The 19598-nt window shown below is 43.5% G+C and overlaps 2 protein-coding genes across 5 annotated transcripts; one reads left to right on the top strand and one right to left on the bottom strand.

Annotated features, from left to right (window-relative positions):
• Window positions 1-942: 942 nt before the first annotated feature.
• Window positions 943-14740, bottom strand: stx18 (syntaxin 18). Its single transcript, XM_060069060.1, has 11 exons — window positions 14519-14740; window positions 6474-6541; window positions 5268-5383; window positions 4152-4229; window positions 3941-4007; window positions 3755-3852; window positions 2848-2939; window positions 2235-2293; window positions 2085-2154; window positions 1916-1996; window positions 943-1707 (listed from the first exon to the last, which is right to left on the bottom strand). Exons 1-11 carry the CDS (start codon window positions 14738-14740, stop codon window positions 1612-1614), a joined length of 1047 nt encoding a protein of 348 aa, XP_059925043.1. The 3' UTR covers window positions 943-1611.
• Window positions 14628-18278, top strand: LOC132470434 (uncharacterized). 4 transcript variants are annotated; one of them, XR_009528641.1, is made up of 4 exons: window positions 14628-14748; window positions 15196-15469; window positions 15613-15742; window positions 16045-18278. XR_009528641.1 is itself a non-coding variant. In XM_060069061.1 (4 exons), the coding sequence occupies exons 2-4, from the start codon at window positions 15202-15204 to the stop codon at window positions 16451-16453; spliced, it is 807 nt and encodes a 268-aa protein (XP_059925044.1). In that variant the 5' UTR covers window positions 14738-14853; window positions 15196-15201; the 3' UTR covers window positions 16454-18278. The 4 variants fall into 4 exon arrangements, 1 of the variants encoding a protein (XP_059925044.1); XR_009528640.1 differs by having other exon boundaries at window positions 14648-14760; XR_009528639.1 differs by having other exon boundaries at window positions 14712-14833.
• Window positions 18279-19598: the final 1320 nt, after the last annotated feature.

Below are 19598 nucleotides of genomic sequence, written 5' to 3'. Positions count from 1 at the left end.
GTCCGAAATGGGTCCCGTAATCTGACTGAGTGTGGCGGTTGGGTGCCAACGGTCTGGATGTCTTCCTGGAGCTCCAGAGTAGCGGGACAACGTCGCGTCTGAGTCCGAAATGGGTCCCGTAATCGGACTGAGTGGTGCGGTTAGGTGCCAACGGTCTGGAGGTCTTCCTGGAGCTTCAGAGTAGCGGGACAACATCGCGTCTGAGTCCGAAATGGGTCCCGTAATCGGACTGAGTGGTGCGGTTGGGTGCCAACGGTCTGGAGGTCTTCCTGGAGCTCCAGAGTAGCAGGACAGCTTCGCGTCTGAGTCCGAAACGGGTCCCCTAATCGGACTGAGTGGTGCGGTTGGTTGCCAACGGTCTGGAGGTCCTGAGAATCATCCAGGGGAGCGGGACTACTTGGCTTCTGAGGCCGAATCGGGTCCCCTTGTCGGACTGAATGGTGAGATGAGTCCCCTAATCAGACTGAATGGTGCAGTTTCAGTACGCCGTGGACCACTTTGGTCTGCCATCGTCAGTCGCTACGGTCGCTACTGTCTGCCGTGGAATCAAAACAAACCCTCTAGTTGATGACGCGGGCCCGAATGCGCCACAAGAAGCAGACGGAAAACCTTATATATCCATGCAGCAAATAGACAGGTCTGTCGGCCAATAAGGTCCTTCGGTCCGAAGAATTTTATTGGTTGAAGTTTTCACTAAATATTATGAGAGTAAAATAATTGTTTGTTTTTACTCCTGGTGGGTCTGTCTTGCATATTAGAGTGTTATTACCTTATTAATACCAATTTAACCTTATCCAAAAAAAGTGTAAAAATGCAACAAAGGTGAGAGTCCCTTTAAGGACCGAAACCAATCAATGTGGCTGATCCTAGAAGCCCCAATGAGGCCACTTTAATGTTTGAGTGTGTGTTAAATGTAATTCGAAGGACAAGCACAAGGCAGTATTTCAAGCATTAAGGCTTTTATTAGATTAAGTGGTTGATCAGTGCAACTTGAACAGCAGCAACCAACAGTGCTATTGGTGGTTTATTTCGACCTGGACTTCCAGGATTTTGGTAGTTCAGTCTAACATGGAAGTGAATGAGGGACACGGAAAGTTCACGGTCAGATAACAAAAAGAGTTTATCATTAGATGAATCCTCAACATTATTGGCCCAAACAATGCAAGTCTACATAGTATCCTTTAATGCATTGGAGGCAATAATAAGAAAGACAACCAGCTGAAGCCTCTGTCTTTTTAACCATTGCTTCCTTTAATTAATTTGCAAGCAGTGAAGTGGCTTCAAAGACAATGATTGTCCCACCAATACTCAAAATTAAAAGTTGACAGGTCACATTCAACCCAGTAGAAGGATTGCTCCCCTCTAGTGGATACAGTGCTGTATTACATGGAAGCTGCCACTTAACAGCCACAGACTGGCCCCAGCGCTTGGTTACAAACTGCATTTCATACACACAAACTTGATAATCTTCATTTGTTCTACTCCGTTCATTGGGTCCTTAAGACATAATTAGACATGTGTTTGCTGAACAAAACAGACAAGGCAAGGAGGTCAGGAGGATGTCCACTTCCTGTTGTGTGGTGTAGGGTCCAATCAGACGTCTGGGAGGCATTAGCTGTCGTACCAGTCCAGGAAGAGCAGGGAGAAGGAGCACATAACCAAGAAGAAGAGGATCCACACGCGGAAGCCAGCGTTGTTTTTAATGGCCTGGAGACACACACAGAGAGAGAGAGGGAGAGGGAGAGGGAGAGAGAGAGAGAGAGAGAGAGACGTTTCAACATGAAAACCTGTACCTAGCCTTCTGTACGTTGATTAATAAATTACATAAAAATGTGGGCAAGGTGAACGTTGCTGGTTGCAACAGAAGATCTCACTGCTGATACGAATGATTGATGGGGACTGTAGGGTTGTTCACCTCTCGAATGTCTTCGTTGCCTTCTTTGACGTTTTCTGTCGTGCCCACGACTAACTGGTGGATATTGTCTATCTCCGTTTCCTGGGGAAGAAATGCGTACATAAACATCCATCCACCGTGTACCTTTACAAGTATATTCATGTACAAAACTTGTTCCTATAGAACTCACCTGTTGGAGGACCTTCTCAGCAAAGATCTCCTGGAGTCGAGAGATCTCAACCACCTTGCCCTCAATTTGCCTGAAAGCACGTTGGAAGTTGATTGATTTGTCAAACCAACAGAATAACCTTGCCTTTCAGATGACTCAAACACTTCTCACCTCACTTCATCCACTAGGCTGCTCATCTCGCTCACTAACCGCTGGTTCTCTTGCTCAAACTGCAGGGAGAACACAGGAAAACAATTAGGGATTGTACACGAATAGATATCTTAAAGTGCATACAGAGTTTTGTGTCCGAGTCGTAGCTCGCCTGTACCTGACCGAATTCAAGTTTTGTCAGCCAACATTACCATTACATTTTAGTCAACAGTAATCATATTCAGTTAAGAGTAACACTACGTTTACTCAACAAGGGAAACAGAAAAGGAAATGGGCCTGCAATGTATGATTATTCATCACAAACAAGTTTGTATTTCATTTTATCTAATCCCATCAATGTGATTGGTGCTGTAGTTTCAAAACAAATATTCCTAGTCGTAAATCTGACAGAGTGTCCACTTAAAAATTAGTTTAAGCCTGGAACCAACGTGTGTCAGCTGTCTGGGTAATCCTTTTTCGGTTGAACAAGTTAAGGCTGTTTATGCCCAATTATAATCCTGACGTATTTACAATTCATATTGGCCTGATGCTGGAGATAGACATACAAAGCAGGTTATTGTAGCAGCTCAGAGGCCGAACAGTGTATGCAGTGCTACTGGAAGGGGCGCCACACCATCTGAATTTCCTCTGGAGAGAGCTCGTCCTCCGCTCTGCTGTCCTCCCAGGGGCTCACACTGTTGTCCAGCAGCTCAGACATGTTCCTCTCTGAGAGAGAGAGCGCGAGAGTTAGGGAGAAAGAGAGAGAGAGACACACACAAATAAGCCAGATTCAACTCTCACACACACATTTCAAATTCAGAAACTTTATCATCTCAAAAACAATCACCACGCTCAAAAGGATCTTCTCATTCGAAAATATTGACATAATCGCTACCCTCACAATTATGTCAAAGCCCCCTCAAGTCGTATAAACATGACGATGGTAAGATGACATTTTGAGTGTATAATCTTCCTCAAAAACACAGTCCAAACTACTGTATGCATTAGACGGATATGATCTCAGAGCTTTTCTGCTCATCCACGTTCCAAGAACGTACTCGCGCTCACACGCATCCCTCCACTCCAGAGAGGACATGCTCATGGCTTTCATACATGCCGACGTTGACGCGCCCTTGAGAGAAAGAAAGATTCCATTGTGCGGCGCGGGATGCTGCTTGCCTTCCACAGTCTCCGTTCACACTTGGCATTTAAGACGCATCCATTGATCACGAAGCCCACAAATATGTGTCTTGTGACGGATGGAGAGGGCAGTCTGACTATGGATACACGCCTCTGCATTCCAACATGTGTTGGCCGTTGACTTCCTGGGACGCCCCCACCATTTTAAATCGTACGAATGATGTGACAACTCACCACTGCATAAGAATACCCAGAATCCCTGAGGTTTTAATCTGAACCACTCAATGGTGGAGATGCACATCACCGCAGCCCCTAGCTCTACGTCACTATGGCGACCAGGTGGTCGGTCATGAACATTTTGTGAACATCACGTGGCGAGACTGGGATGGAAGCAGACCTACCGGAGCCCTCCTCCTTGACCGCCGGGGTCTTCTCCTCGCTGGGCTCAGGCCCGGCCACCTTCCCCGACCTGCCCTGGTGCTCGGGTTCCAGTCGGGACCTGGGGAATGACATCACGGCGTCAGGCGGGGTCTGTGGAGAGGTCGGGTGCCACCGTCGAGGTGAGGATACACCAAACCACTACTCACAGCCTCTTCTTGTCCACCACTCTCTTGACTCGGATGGCCCTCTGCTCAGAGTAAATCTTGCACACACCTTGAAGGGGAACACACCAGGGGAGACACACTGAAGCCACACGTCGTTCCCTGCAAGGTGGTTGTTGTTTAACCCGTGTTAAGCCCACTACATCCTACCAAGAGCATTATTGTGGATGGTTTGAGTGAAGTGAATTGAGCTCACCTCTGAGATACATATCAACGAGGTCCAGTACTGCTGCCCTGTGCTCCTTCATCTGAGCAGACAACACTTGCTTCTCAGCTAACAGGAGCCAACAATAACAAAAAGCACACCAAACACAACATGTTAATACAAAATGTTACATTCTGTACATTTTGTAACACTCTGGACAGGCATGCAGGTGCAGGTAAGGCTGAAGCAAAGAGACCAATTTACTTGTACCATGCTAGCCCAGTGGTTCCCGACCTTTGAATCGTCATCAAGACCTTTGGTGGAATCGCCTGTGCGTCTGGCGATGCCAATTCGTCTGGCATCGCAAGACGAATTACAGACCAACGGACACAGAACAAAATGCCTCCGGGCACAATTGGATAGGCCTACAACCAATCATAGCAACGAAACACGTGACGCAGTACTGAGAGACAAAAAAACATTTATCCTCAACAAAAGCGTTCAGTTGAGGAAATATACCGTCCAGTATGTTTAAAACCGGCGTTATCAACAGACCGTTCTACATCAACGGCAGCCATCTCTGTTGTTGTTAAATGCCTCTATTACACGCCTGAGCCATCATCGTATTTATCCCACCTCATGTTAGATAAACGGTTGTGATCGGTTGGCCTATTTCGTACTGGGCAGAAAGAAATTTGTATGTGAGGGAGGCCAGACCTATATGCAGAGCAAATGAAACATGAGCTTGCGAGATTTGTCTGGTTCCCAGGCAATTGGTGGACCACCTCATATGCAAACGGTAAAAAACAATTAAACACACATGAAGTGTTGGCGCACAAAGGTGCCAGCCCCCCCCTTTATATACAATCATTACTGCAAGAAGGCCCTGGCCAGTGGAAAACAGTGCACAGTCAGCACAGCTGAATTTGCAGCATGTTTATTTGCCAAACACAAATCAACACAAAAAAAAAGCAAAGGAAAAACCTTAAACCGAATGCATAAAGTGAAACACACATAAATAACTGAAAAAGATTTATAATATATACGTTTTTATTATCCATTTAAAGATTTGTTTTATTGTTAAATGTTTTAAGAGTAAAAGTGCCAAGGACCCCGTGGCGGTTCCCTCATGAACCACCCCGAGGTGAAAACCCCCTGCTGGCCCACCTTCAGAGCGGAGCTGGCGTATGGCCTCAGAACACGTCCTCATGAAGATCTGGGCGTCCTGGTCTATCTGGTCCCGCTCGCTGTCCGTCATACGCGTCAGGTCCGACGAGATGAGGCTGAGAACGGGAGGATCACACCACGGCACGTTGTTAGCGGTTCGCTATCATCAGTCTTTGATTGAAACGTGAATAGATTTAGTTGATCAGGGTATTAAAAAAGTGAGGGTCAATTGGACCCCTGCTGAACATTACACACCAGCGGCAACCTCCTTTCAATGTTTAAACTATGCTAGCAAGTATAATAATGTAGAAAGTACAAACGATGCCTCTAGTTCCTCCTTTCTTTAAAGATTTATCAATGTAAAAATAAGTCATTTGTTAAAGACTTTTCATTAAAAGGGTATAAGAACCTAATATATATATATATATATATATTTATTTATTTATTTATTTATTTACACTTCACTTCTTTGCTTTTGCGTTGTATCCAAGGGCAGGAGTATCCGGTTCAAAACTGGGCCGAATGAGATGCTTGAGTGAAACCGAGACCATCAAAAATCCCCAACCAGGCCTGACGTGATACCTGTTCCCACACCGCAATCTCAATAAAAGGGCCGCCTCCGCCCACACACTTTGATGACAGCCTAATGGCTGCGTTTAAAAGCTTTATCAACACAGTTTAACAAAACATACGCGCCTTCACACACCCACGTGCACACCCCGAAGCACAGAGGGAGCTTGAGGGAGGAAGGGTGGGAGTGGGACAGGGGGTAAAGAGGGAGGGAGGGAGGGAGGGAGGGAGGGAGGGAGGGAGGGCCAGGATTAGTCCCAGGGCGTGAGCCACTCTCCCCTTGGTTGCAGCTCAATTATTCCAGACAATTAGACTGGAGACTGCAGCCAGGGACCACCCGACTAGCCGGCCCACCTTCAGACGCCATCCGACGGCCCCATGTACCACTACACACACACACACTCTGCATTCACCACGCACACGCACACACACACACACACACACACACACACACACAGCTGCCTTTAAGGCCTTTTATGAAGAGTACAGGACAGCGCCCTTTTGGACGGGCATTGCGTAGGTAGGGATCACGGCGGCATCTGGATGATGGTAAACGGTGGCATCTATTCTGTACAGTGGTGGGTGCAATGCCAGGCGGCGCTCTCGGTTTGAGGGCGGAGGGAGGGAGACGCATACCTGCCAGCATTAATGTAGTCCTTCCTGTGCTGCAGCAGAAAGTCCTTCAGTTTCGTGATGTTGGTGATCTGCCAGGAGGAAGAGAAGAGTGGCATTACTAACCAGTTCAATACATCAAGTCAAGCAATGTCTTTGGCAGGGGCACACTTTAAATGCCATGCCTCCGATATGTCTCGGGTATTTTTGGCAGTGTCAGTGTGGCTTTAAAAAAATTATAAGGAAGGGTTTAAAAAAGGTGTGCCAGGAAGCCATTTTGTCCCATTTACCTAAAAGCCAAAGCCAAAGTCAATGTGGCTATTCCTATTTGTTTACTGTCACAAGCAACCGTGTCCCATCGATCTCGCAATGCGTCCTCGCTTGTTTACCCTCGACGATCTGTTTGCCCTCGGACATACAGCAAACAAACTAGTGACTTCCTCGTCAAGAAAGCACTTGTAAATAGGTGTGTGTCTGCTGCTTGCCATTCAGGAATCGTCTCAGAGAAATTCTCTAATAGGCTTTAAAAAAAAGCATATTCATCCGTTAGCGTTTATCCTGGAGAAACGGGGCCACGAGTGTGTTTGTGTGCACGGAAACCAGAGGAAACTCTATTTAATCCAATATTTGCTCCTGTAATTCAGTCAAACACTGAGGGGCAGACAGGGACGCCTGTCCGCGCGAGGAGCGGTGTTGGCAGTGTGTCTCGTCTCGCATGAGCCGTGTGTGAGGGGAGCGACGGACACGGCTGGCTCTGTTGGGATTCGGAGAATGACAGGACATTTTAGACAAGTGCAAGGTCTGAATATGTGACACAAAGTGTGCGAGTGTGAGACAGCCCCCCCCCCCCCCCCCCCAACCCCCGCCTCCCCCCCCGCGTGTGAGTGAGGCTATTTTGACAGCACAGCCACACTGTCTTTCGACTGGGCAGTCTTGTTTATTTTGATGGCGCTGCGACGCTGTCTTCGACCTGCAGTCTTGTTTTTCGGGCCTAATAACCCCAATTATCAAATTGCCTGCCCCCCTTTTGAGTTGTAAGGGGTAACATGAGCCAGAGTCTAATAGCGTCTCCGCTTCTCGGAGGAGACTAAACAACAGCGTTTTGTGCTCGCGCCGTGTTTGAGAAATGGGTGTCAGGATCCACCCAGACCAACAGCTCGTGGACGTAATTGAGATCTCGTTTTTCCAGACAGGCAATAGTGGTGCAGTGATATACAGGGTGGTGGGGCTGCTGCTCCGGGAGGCCAGAGGCGGACGAAAGAAAAAAAAACTGTCGAGGCACCTTGTGATAATACAATTATTAAAGGTCAGGATTTAAATGTTGTTCCGAGCACTCCAGCTTGTTTCAAGGTCAGAAGTGAAGTCGATCTTGTTTGAAGAAAAAAAAAAAATACGAAGGATTTGCTTTCCAGTCAAACCTCACTGGATTGATCGGCAAGAAGGCTTGTTTGTTCCTTTGCATAAAAAAAAAAAACATCAAGGATCTGGCCTAAAGTGCTCATGTAAAAGCATCTTAAAACCACAGGAACGACGTACAGTCGCACTGCTCAAAAGCATCTAAATGTGCGTGAAGATCCTGGGAGTTACGAGGTCCCTCATGGGCCCTGTGCCTCGACGCACTTCGCAGACTCCTCCAGCAGGCAGTGCTAAGGCCACAGGGTTGGAAGGTGCTGACTCAGGGAGCCAGAGAGCAAGGGAGCCATGTCACAGGGGGCTGAGCCGTCTCCTGTGTGTATACATTGGGGCTCAGATTCCCAGCACAACCTCAAGGGCTTGCAGGGGGTCAGTGGGATCAATTGCTCTTGTAACGTAAGACCCTAAAGAGCAAGTAATTCCCCCACAATGAGGAAGGGGGACATTGTGGCGCGCTGCGTGTGCGTGTCTGAGTGTATGTCTATGAGTATTGTGTTATTCACACATAAAAGGAGGGCAGCCTTTTATGTCTGTCTGTGTCTCTGTGTGTGTGTGTGTGTGTGTGTGTGTGTGTGTGTGTGTGTGTGTGTGTGTGTGTGTGTGTGTGTGTGTGTGTGTGTGTGTGTGTGTGTGTGTGTGTGTGTGTGTGCGTGCGTGCGTGCGTGCGGTGACTACTGCTAGTCACCGCTGAGGACGGAGACAGTCTGCCGGGCCACATCTAATGTTATCATCATCAGCAGCATCAAGGACCCCCACTTCACCTCATCACTTTCACCCCCCAAACCCTAGCCTCCAGCTGTGGCTGAAGCCATCACGAGTGAGGGGGTGGAGGGGGATTACTATGATAGAGCAACGGTAAAGACTCCAAAGTCTGAGGGATAGCTGAAGGCCTGGCGCTCTTTGTTTAGCCAAATCCAGGTAAACCGACAAGACTTTCATAATGAGCGTCCTGATGTGACTGGGGGGGCGAGCTCTGCGTCATACAAGCTTTGTGTACCATAGACAAACCAATCTGCTGTTTGAGACGCACGCCTGCGGGAGAAAGGATGAGAACATGTTGATTTTATTACCCTGGGTTTGCTTGCTGAAAATAGGAGCAAATTGAAATTGTAGGGATGCTTCCATGAATTTATATAGGCCAAAGCACGTCTATATAAATCGACACACACACACACACACATATATATCTATATGTATATATAGATATTATATATATAGTGCAATTGTGCGTGTTAACAGTAAAACTGTACAGCAAGGTTTTAACTAGATTATGAGAATTATTCGATGGAAAGATCTTTCTAAGGATTCAGGCGTTTTAATACAGAGAGAGAAACAGAGAAAAATAGACTAGCATGTTACCGTTACAAAACCGTCCAACTGTATTTGGCTTGGATTTAGACTAATCTTGGCAACTTCTTGTAACCTTTAACGATTCCTTTCATCGATGCCCAAATGGTTAATGACTAACACAAATAACAAGCTACAGAATTAAGCTGATTGCTGGATGTTTGGACAACCCTAATGCTTGCTTCAGTTTCACTTATGGCTTTCAGTAATAAAAAATAATTAAGAGTGTGCATGCCAACACATGGCATATATTGATATGTCATACAGCTATTAATTCTATCAGCTATTAAATCATCCCAATTGAAATGACCCTATCTACGTTTCAAAGTGATACAGGGTTCAAACTGTGATATCCAGAGATCCGTTTCTTTATTTTTTTCGATTATAAAATGATTACAAGAACTTCCAAAGCAGTTCCTGATCTTGGCATCTAAAACCTATTCTGGATATTAAAACAACAAGTCTATGTGTATATGTAAGCACATGTCCAGTTTCTAATTGCAAACCATTTCCATATATAAATATTAGTATCCCAAGAATGTTTTAACTAGGCATTGTCCCCAATCTTGTGTATAGCTTGCACATCGCATTGACTGCCTCCCTTTTGGAATCATACGAGCATTGGAATAGCATTATTTTTTTTGGTCATTGTTTAGTAATTAATCATGACATGATTTGTCATTATGGGGAGACGTTGTATTGTCTGAAACTGCCACAGTGTTTCTCATGCGACACGAGGCAAAACAAATCATTAGCCAAGGTTAAGATATATTTACGTTGATTTAGGATTTTACAGCACTACAGTTCTCTTGAGTCCTCTCAATATGGCAGAGTATTACCAATTCCAACCAAAAATCCCATGAGGCGTTCTGGTGTACAATCCCTCCCTATAGTCCGAACGGGTAGGGCTGAATGCGGCAACATTTAGTCAGTTCAAAATACAGATATAGATTAGGACATAAGGGTGGAAAAACACACAAGATGCTATTGGCAGCCCTGAACCAGACTCGCATGACTCCATAAGGGGACAACGGATGATTGCTCCAAGTCCTTAAAACCTTAAATGAACATGTGATGTCAGCGGCTGCCGGTTACACAGAGTGTGAATGCCTCTCAAGGTAGCTAACCTGCTTGACAGGTCACGGGCAAGCTATGAAGATGGCACTCTGTCAAACATGTACCTTAATTGCATACAGTAGACCTTAGGTTAATTCTTTAATTGCTAACCTTTGTTAGCTAATCAGACGGATGCGTCTAACTTTGTTTCCTATTGTTCACTGCTAGGTCTAAATGCTGGGCACAGGAGCAAACTACTTAATCCAATAATTTGAAAGAATAATTGGTGGCCTCTTCCTTTGAATTGCGTCATACACAACAAGCATCCTAACAGTGGGGTGTGTGAATGTGTGGACGGATGTAATATAATGATGAAGTCCCGCCCTATACCAAAGAATTAAAGCACCAAGCATCCGCATTACAGATGTGGACTTTCCTCAGGTAAACAATCAATATAATAAATGTTTTCAAATATTCAGCTTTATGCTACAATTCAATAAATGGAAGAAGAAAAAACTTATAATGCATTTTATTCACTTTCAGTCAAAAATATCGCTTGGCTTCAATTTCTTCACCAAACCCTGGTATATTTAACAACCATTTGACAGGCCAAGCAACCACTTCAAAAACACACAAACAAACATGAGGTAATAATCGTTCAAATGTGTAATAAACCCTACCCATGCTACCCAAACCCTCCAAAGTCATTATACAATTCCCAAAGTATCCATGAAGAAGCCATCAAAATCTACTTTCAAAACTTAAAAAATAAGGGCTTTGGAAAACCAAACATTTTAGCCTATAAACCTGAGCTGTCAATTGGCAGTGATTCTCTCGCAAAAAAATAGCTTAAGTAGAATCCGGTTTGACCTCAAACTAACTCAATAAGAACATATGTATTGTATTTTGTTAGTACACTATATTAGGCAACAGAAAGTTCACCATTTTGTAGGACGATGTGGTTTGCAAGAATTCTCCAAAAAGCTTTTTTCCAAGATCATATCTAGAGTTTTTCAGGATTATTTTAATAGCTTTTAAGCTCCGGGATGTTAACCATTACTGCAAAAAAAAAAGAAAGCATAACTTCAAATGAACCGCTTTCTTAAATCTGAACTCAATATTTTAAGAATACGTGACATTGTCATTTGAATTTTCAAACTTTCCTTGTGGAACGGAGCCCCCCTTATAAACATCCCTCCCCATGAGTAACATTACATACGCTTAGCTTCTGGCTAACGGCCACATTCTTGAGGGTTTCAAAGAAAACACTGTGAGAAAGAGCCAATTTACCACTGCTATAGGCTCAGTGGGAAGCCAGGCACTATTTTCTACACACAATTTAACAATTTTACACATTTAAAACACGAGGAGAGCAGCCTGCTGCGGAAAAGGGAGGAGGTGAGCGGTGAAATGGAGATCACAGTGGCCAGGGGGGACCCCTCTAGACGGGGAAAAGATTCCCCAGCACCAAACAGCCCCCTGCAAACATTGGGCCTGTTATGAGCCAATCAGCATGGCTCAGCGGCGCCTAGAACCATCACGTTGTTCCATGCAATGATATTATCATTTTGAGAGAGAGAGCGAGAGAGTGAGAGAGAGAGAGCTTTTTGTTCATGTATTCTCTTATTCTTTGATGTCTTTTTTTATCTGTTTTTTGGAGATTCAGTGGGAACTGCATGGAGGGGGGAGCTGTGCATGTCTTGAAGGGAAACCCACATCTGTTGTGCATTAGGCGCCGGCCGTCAACATTGTTACTGGGGACCTAATTTAATATTTTCTTTGTTTTGATCTTCCACCTTTAATCACTGGCTCTTGGGAGGATCGACTTTCTCCCCAAAATTGTTCGAGAGACGAAAGAAAATGTTATTGCAGCATGTTTATGGAATTATGCATGCGAAGAGCGGGCTTACACACACACACACACACACACACACACACACACACACACACACACACACACACACACACACACACACACACACACACACACACACACACACACACACACACACACACACACAGGCTATCTCAAGTGGTGCAGAGGGACGAATGGATAGTGGGAGAGGGATAGAGGTGGACGAAAACCACAACATAACTGTAGGCAGTCAGAACATTCCAAACTCGCAATTTCGATTTCTCCCAATGCCAGTTTACTGAGATGGTTGGAGATGATATCAGAAGCCAGCGGGGGGGGGGGTGTAGAGGGCAAGCACCACAGGAAAGGTTAGAGTTTCTTTGAATCAGCATCTCTCTGCTTTTATTAAACCACCATTTCCAATATCAGTGCAACAAGGGTGAGCAGTGCGTGACAAAAGCCTGGTTGTTTGGGAGCCGCTGTGAATTGGCCGGCCCTCGCCGCAGACATCAGGTATCCTTTGAAGGCACCATCTCCCCAAGGAAATGCAGGCTAGGGCCTTTAAAAGGAGTTTGGATTCATGACATGAGCTGTCAGATGCCAGTCCCCTCTGTCTGCACATTATAATATGCATCACAGACTTAGGAGGCGAAATGTGTTATGCTTCTTCACAACTTATTGCAAGCATGGCATTGGGACTAGGAGCCTATGAAAACACCTCACCCTGCCTTAAAAAAAATATCCTATGATCAGCATTGCAGAGCCTTTTGTAGGGGACTCATAGTAGTAGTTTTCTTTCGACCCTGTAAAATGTAGTAAAGCCGATGCAGACTCTAGTTTTTACATAAAAAGGGTCTGGAAGTAGGATTCAAGAGCTATTATTTGCTCTTGAAAATCCTTACTGCCATAGCCATCGGTCAGCTATTGGGGGCAAACTGCTCTGTGAGAATTCCATTGGTTTTTGAGTTGACTGTGCCTGGCTCGACAGGAGACCATTCCGATTTTAGACTACTCCTGTCTCATTTCTGACCAATCATGTAATCTCTTCGGCTCCAAACAAGGATCACTGTATATACGGCTCTCAGGATCCGACAGCCACAAAGTAAGGTTGCCTAACGACGCCCCACAACAAACAATGCCAACAGCAGACTTTCCCAAACTAATGAGTAAAGAGAATATGGTCCGGCTATGCGCGGCTACCTTGCTTAACAGTACTACATCAGTTACAAAACATATTATTCTAAGCTAAACTGGATTATAATGGGAAGAAAAAAGTAATGGATCAAGCAGCCGTTTTGGCACTGAAAAGGAGGTATTATTCACCTAAACAAAATAATGTGTGTTTGATTGATCCCTTTGAATCTTCTTAAACACTAGCTTGTGTGTGATTGCCCAGTAAACAGGCTTGACAGTGAATTAAGTTAAACAAATGCAGACAACAGGTTGGCAAGCGTGAATCATTTGTAGAACTCAACCAATATTCATTTTCTAATAAAATAAACCTATTTGTGTATAGACTCTTGTGCTGAATTCGGACCTTGCAAGCATTACAAAAGTATATGAGCATAATATTCAATAATATGATACATATGGAAAAATAAATCATCTGTTATGTAATGATTTATTAATATTGTGTCATGGGCAATACGGCACTGAGGTTCACATAAAAACAATGCATAGCTAACTGCAATAATTGGATTAATAACTTTGTCAAGACAAAAGGTCTAATAGTTTAACAAAAAAAAGTGGAGCTATGCAAAAGGAGCTTATTGGAGAAGGAGATCAGCAAATGGGGATCTACCTGCCCCAAACTTGGTGTTAACTTACTGGCTAATCTAGAATCGTTTTTTATACAGCCTTAGTATTAAAAAGTGCATCTCAATCTCGTGGCCCAGTTGTCATCTTGCAATGTTGCACAAGTAATATTGAAAATAAACAGCACAAGCAGCAGCCTGCTGTCAGCCAGTCAGTCACAGAGCAATGACAAGCGAGCAGGCATCGCTTTACAACATCAGTCACGTGTAGGCCATAGAATAACTGCACAATGCGCTTTCAGCCCATGCGAGTGTTCAAAATGTTTATGTTTGACAAAAAAAGAAAAAATTGAATGTCTGCTTCCACGAACTTATCATCTTTTTTAGGCTGGCCTTTAATTTGAATGGTTTGTTGTAAAGTTTACAACTTCAAGCTAAGCGTTACGGAAGACGTTGCGAATGTTTAACAGTCTATAAACGTTGTTCTTCTCTGAGCCGTTTCATGTTTTGGGTCTCAAAGTTGTGTGAGATCTGAGTGGCTGATGAAATCCAAGTAATTCACAGCAGCAGACACTTAGCGGTAACGTTTGTGTCGACATTAGATGCTAGCGATCCAGTAGCTTGAAACCCTCAACTGAACTTACCACCTCCTTAGCCTTGGGGGAGAATCCATGCTTTGTTTTACTCCGCTTGAATATCTCGTCTTTGGTAGAATCAAACCCTATGCCCATGGCTTTGTTTCGGGTTTTGACAGTTTTGACACTGGCTTTAAAAAGTAAAGTTATGTCCACAGCCATCTTGCTGTAGCCTGAGAGCTGTAAACAAACGGACACGTCACCGAGCGCTACGTCATCACTCCGCGACATGGTGTTCTGTAAGGACAACAGTGAGAGAACCACAACACATTTAAGGATTAGAACAACGGCATTTTTATTTTTAACTTGTTTATTATACAACCAGTATGTATAATCGATAGAGGGTGATATTTTATCGTTTTTACATGTCATTGAATGTTTTCTTAATTGCCGCGAGCACTAAGAGCTGGCGCCATTTATTATTCTTAGAAATCTTAGAATTCTCCAAAAGCAACAGCAGAAGAATATCTAGTCATAATAAGTTAGGAGTAATCCTTGCGTGTTTGGTTCATAACTCCTTACTATTGCAGGCTACTCCACCACCAGGCTGGTGATTTGTTGCAGATACATTCTTGACTTCTGTTGCTCCACATCGTTTATTCAGATGTCCTATTTGAATATAATCGTATTAGTGATTCGCTGTTTTGCTTAATCTATAATGCTCTCGCCGTTTCTCCTTCTCTCAGTCAAGCATGTACGCGAGAATGAGAAGGCCTAACTGGACCGATGAAGAGTCTCTACTCCTTGCTCAGCTGATAGAAGAACGGAAAGAGATAATCAGAAGGAAGTGCAGTGCTGGAGTTACATCACTGGCTAAAAGACAAGCATGGGAAGAGATAGCCCATACCATTAATATAGGTTTCCCTCAGTATCAGCGGACAGTTGCTGATTGTACCAAAAAATGGGAGAATTTGCTTGCAAAGTCAAGAAATGAAATAAAAAGACAAAGAATGCATATAGGTGAATATACCAAATGATGATGTATTTTTATTACAGCTTCACACATTTGGTATTACAAAGTCTATCCATGTTGCACATCCGTTCCAGCTTAGCATTATTTGGTATGCATGAATTAATGTGTTTTTTCTATGTCTTTCTCACAGGTGAAGACTTGTCCCCTGCACAGTTGAGTGATGTCACCCAGATTGTGCTTTCTGTGATGAACCTCTCTGACAGAATGGATGAGGAGATGAAAGATCCTTCCATTCTACTTTTAAGCGAAACTCAACAGAGGTACACAACATTTACAACATAATAGTATTCATTCAGTTCTATCAATAGAACACAAAAGTATGACCTTGAAGCTCCATGACCAGAGCCTTGCTTAAGGACTCGTTGAAGGACTCGTTGTTGCTTCTCCTTGTCATAGTAGCATAGTTGCATAATTGCACTCAAAATATAATGTGGAAAACTCAATCTATATTCAAGAATGTAAGAAATGTTGTCACTGTCCTCATTATGTTTATATCAGATCATTTGCATAAAAAGCCAACAACTGCCACTTAAATGCTATACTTGTCCTTCTTTTATTTCAGCTTTGATGAAGAAAGCAATCTATGTAACACACCTCTAACGGAGAACGGCCATCATTCGTGCAACGAGTCCGGGACGATACGCCTCAGCGACCCATTCGATTCTCCGGAGGAACAGAAGGTGTCTTTTTATAACAGTGTCCACCATTCTCCCGTGATGAACATAGGCAATCACGGTATGACCGTCAGCTCTCCTTCAATGCCGTCGGCGCCTTTGACTTTGCCTCGCGCCATCAGTACACCAGCATCACCGCACACCTCACAGCACACAACGTTGCAAGAACGAATGGATTTGGAGATGTCTGTCCTTCGAAGACAAGAGGCTGTCCTCAAGCTTCAAGAGGAGTATTATTCTCTTAAGATTAAGCTGCTGAAAAAACAGAATGATGTTTATTCGAAAGATCAGTGTTAAAGAGGATATATCACGTTAACCTGTGGCCGTTTCTGGAACACGACCATCAGAAATACTGTGAAGTAGGTGTGGTCATTTAGTATGGCGCCTGTTCTTATATTTTTTATTTGAAGAATCCCAGAAGCGCGTCCATAGTTTACATTTGATTTACTGTCTGTGCTTATTATGGATGTTTAAACAAGGTATCTAGTACTGTGTGTGTGTGTGTGTGTGTGTGTGTGTGTGTGTGTGTGTGTGTGTGTGTGTGTGTGTGTGTGTGTGTGTGTGTGTGTGTGTGTGTGTGTGTGTGTCTTGTGTGTATTGTGTGCGTATGAGAAAGAAAGAATGAGAAGTAGATATATTAAATCATTTCTAGTTTTAAGTTGTAACTCCTGTGATTTTGTCTTTCATGTTTCTTTTATTTGTTACTTTTTCCCAACTTTGTAGAGTAGATGTTAACATTATTTTTACTAAATTGCAGCCAGTCCAACCTGCCCTTTTCCCCCTTATTAACTATTTTCTGCACCAATTGACTCCCTTTTTATTTACAAAAATGTACCAAATATCAAAATCATAATTCATCAAATAGCCTTGAATTTCCTCAGCATTGCCTTCTCTATAGTTTACAATAACCTGAGGACTTAAAGATGGCACTTGTCTTATCTAAGTTCAGGACAGAAATAATATATCCTTTATGTATGTAATTTCTGAAATCTTATTTCATATCAGTTAATTTTTTACATACAAACCAACGGCAACACTCACCATCATTTGGCCGGTGCCCAAAGCATGTTGGTGGCAGTTTGCTGTTGTCAGATTATGTTTCTGTTAGCAAACATGTTGAACCTGTGTTGGCAAACGCCAACCAACATTCTGTAGTTGGGTGTTGTTGTTTGTTGGGGCAGTTTGCTGGAGCACCTCAAAGCTACAGGATAATGACAAATTTGACAAAGATGATGGATAAAGGCTCAGGCTATGGACTGGGCCAGCAACACATGGGACGGTTTCTTCTGCTTATACCAGTTACAAACAATTATTTGATATTTGTTGCTTTCAACAAGCAAACATCTGATTGATAGTTATATTCTACGAAAACAATGATTTTTGCAGATCTGTTTAAAAGATGGACTTTTAAAAGATGTGTCCCGTTGAAACATGTTCTGATCAGAATCAATGCCATTGGTGTGTATTAATTTTCGATGACGGAAAACTTCTGCTGAATCAATATGCTACAAATCCGAGTACAACTATCGACCAAATGTTTGCTTGACAACGAAAAAACAATATGCTCAAATGCTGCAGAAGAATATGAAAGTAACTAATATAATCATTGCTTTTAACTTTGGTACAAGTGGAATAAAACAGTGCGGGGTAGAAAATAATGTACTTTGGTCTTACATTATTTTCCCCTAACAGGGCTTCCCGTCATAGTTAATCCTTACGTATACATTCACACAGAATACAAATGTTGAATTCTCACATCTAAGTTACCATTTATTTGAACGTTTAACCACTTTCAGCACAAGCTGTCTTGTTTGCTCTGTAACACAGTCCATTTCACATGTATAGTTTACTTTGTGGGTAGGGGTGTCAACTTGCTGATTCACCTCTTTTCATTTTAATGTGACTTTGAGAGTTGGGATTTTTGACATATAACAATAACCATATTTAATAAAAAAACGCTGCGTGGCTACACCAAACGTACGCAAACGAAAAATAAGTCTAGACGAATGTAGTAATTTGTACATAATATTTCTCATAAATCTGTTTATTTTAAAGTGACTCGTCTTGGCACTGAGATGTGAGATGAGGGCCCCGGGGTGACGAATAAAAGACTGTTATTTGCTGTGCGGTTTGCTCATTTCCTTTGTTAGTGTTGTGCCAGACTGTGCCACAGTCGAGCAGTGTGACTGTCTTCCCTCGCCGGGCAGCAGCGAGCCTCCACGGCTATAGCTCTCCCTCTTGTGCATTGATTTCTGAAGCAGCTTTTTCAAGACTTTCCCTGAGAAAAGAGAGCCTCCTTTCATGAACTGTAGCAGGAACACAACGGCGAGCCCAGACTGCCATGATGACATGGGGATGTGTCCAATTCAAGGTTTATATAAACATCATGTCCTCTCCCTCCCTGGTAATTCCTAAGACCAACTAAATAACCATAATCATTAGGGGATCTTGGTGCCGATCAATAGGTTACAATGGATGGGTTGTGCATACTCTGCAAGGAGGGTATCCATGCAACCACGTTTTTAAGGTCCATCCTGAATATATGTATCTATATATAGATATATATATGCAGTATATATAATATCATCAATACAGTCTATCTAAAACCGCTAATCAAACTTAGAATCAGACTTGGCATTCTTTACATGCATGGCTCTCTATCTTCTCTGCTCAACGAGCGAGAGCGAAGCGTCGCCGTTGATGGTATCCATTCTGTGCGTGTCACTGACGGATCAGCCATGTTTTTCGGTGTCCTCTGGGCAGTCCACTTAAGAGCCTGAAAAAGAACTCCTTAATCTCCACTTTCTCTTTGTCTGCGCTATTATCAGAGCCGTCAGCCCTGGCCCCTTTATCTCCGCCCGGTCTCATCTGCTGGTTGTTTGACGCAGGGCTTGATCTTATCAAAGGAGGACCTTATCTTCACCCGTAGCCCCAGGATGCGACCTCCCTCCCGCTATGTGGAGCTGTCCAGTCGTGGATCGGAAGGCCACTTCTGTTTTTGGGACGGGGGGGGGGGGGGGGGGGGGGGGGATAAGCACTATTTTTGGGAACTTTGTAAATAACAGGCGGTTTTGGCCCTCCAGAAATGTTTTAATTGCCTTAGCCTCTGTGGTGCATCGATGTCCTATGGGTGATTCATTGTGATAGGATAAGGGTTAAACGCTTGTTGTCAATGGTACATATTGTGCCTTTAAAAACATTATTTCATCGTTCACCATATATTGTAAGAACTGTCAAAGCTTTACATAGTGTAAAGGACTAAAAGATCTATTACTAAAAAACAATCCCCTGAAATGACATTTAGGTGTCCAATGAGCAAAGAGGTCACAGGGTCTTATTTCTTTCTTTTTTTCTGTACATTTGTAGCATACCGAGCGCTTATGAATGCGGTAATGAATTTCAGCCATGTGTTTGAAATTGAATCCAGAGACAACGCAAACGG

The sequence above is a fragment of the Gadus macrocephalus genome, chromosome 13 (genome assembly GCF_031168955.1).
Source record: "Gadus macrocephalus chromosome 13, ASM3116895v1".
NCBI classification, from domain to species: Eukaryota; Metazoa; Chordata; class Actinopteri; order Gadiformes; family Gadidae; genus Gadus; species Gadus macrocephalus.
The sequence above is the reverse complement of the archived record's forward strand: the minus strand, read 5'-3'. Positions and strand labels throughout refer to the sequence as shown.

Excerpts from the sequence above, each read along its gene's own strand:
- LOC132470434 (XM_060069061.1), top strand. The coding sequence starts at position 15,202 with ATGTACGCGAGAATGAGAAGGCCTAACTGGACCGATGAAGAGTCTCTA. Across the intron at positions 15,470-15,612 it reads AAGACAAAGAATGCATATAG|GTGAAGACTTGTCCCCTGCA; the intron begins GTGAATATACCA and ends TCTTTCTCACAG. Across the intron at positions 15,743-16,044 it reads TTAAGCGAAACTCAACAGAG|CTTTGATGAAGAAAGCAATC; the intron begins GTACACAACATT and ends CTTTTATTTCAG.
- stx18 (XM_060069060.1), bottom strand. The coding sequence starts at position 14,740 with ATGTCGCGGAGTGATGACGTAGCGCTCGGTGACGTGTCCGTTTGTTTA. Across the intron at positions 3,853-3,940 it reads GTGGTGGACAAGAAGAGGCT|GTCCCGACTGGAACCCGAGC; the intron begins GTGAGTAGTGGT and ends GTCATTCCCCAG. Across the intron at positions 1,997-2,084 it reads CTGAGAAGGTCCTCCAACAG|GAAACGGAGATAGACAATAT; the intron begins GTGAGTTCTATA and ends TTTCTTCCCCAG.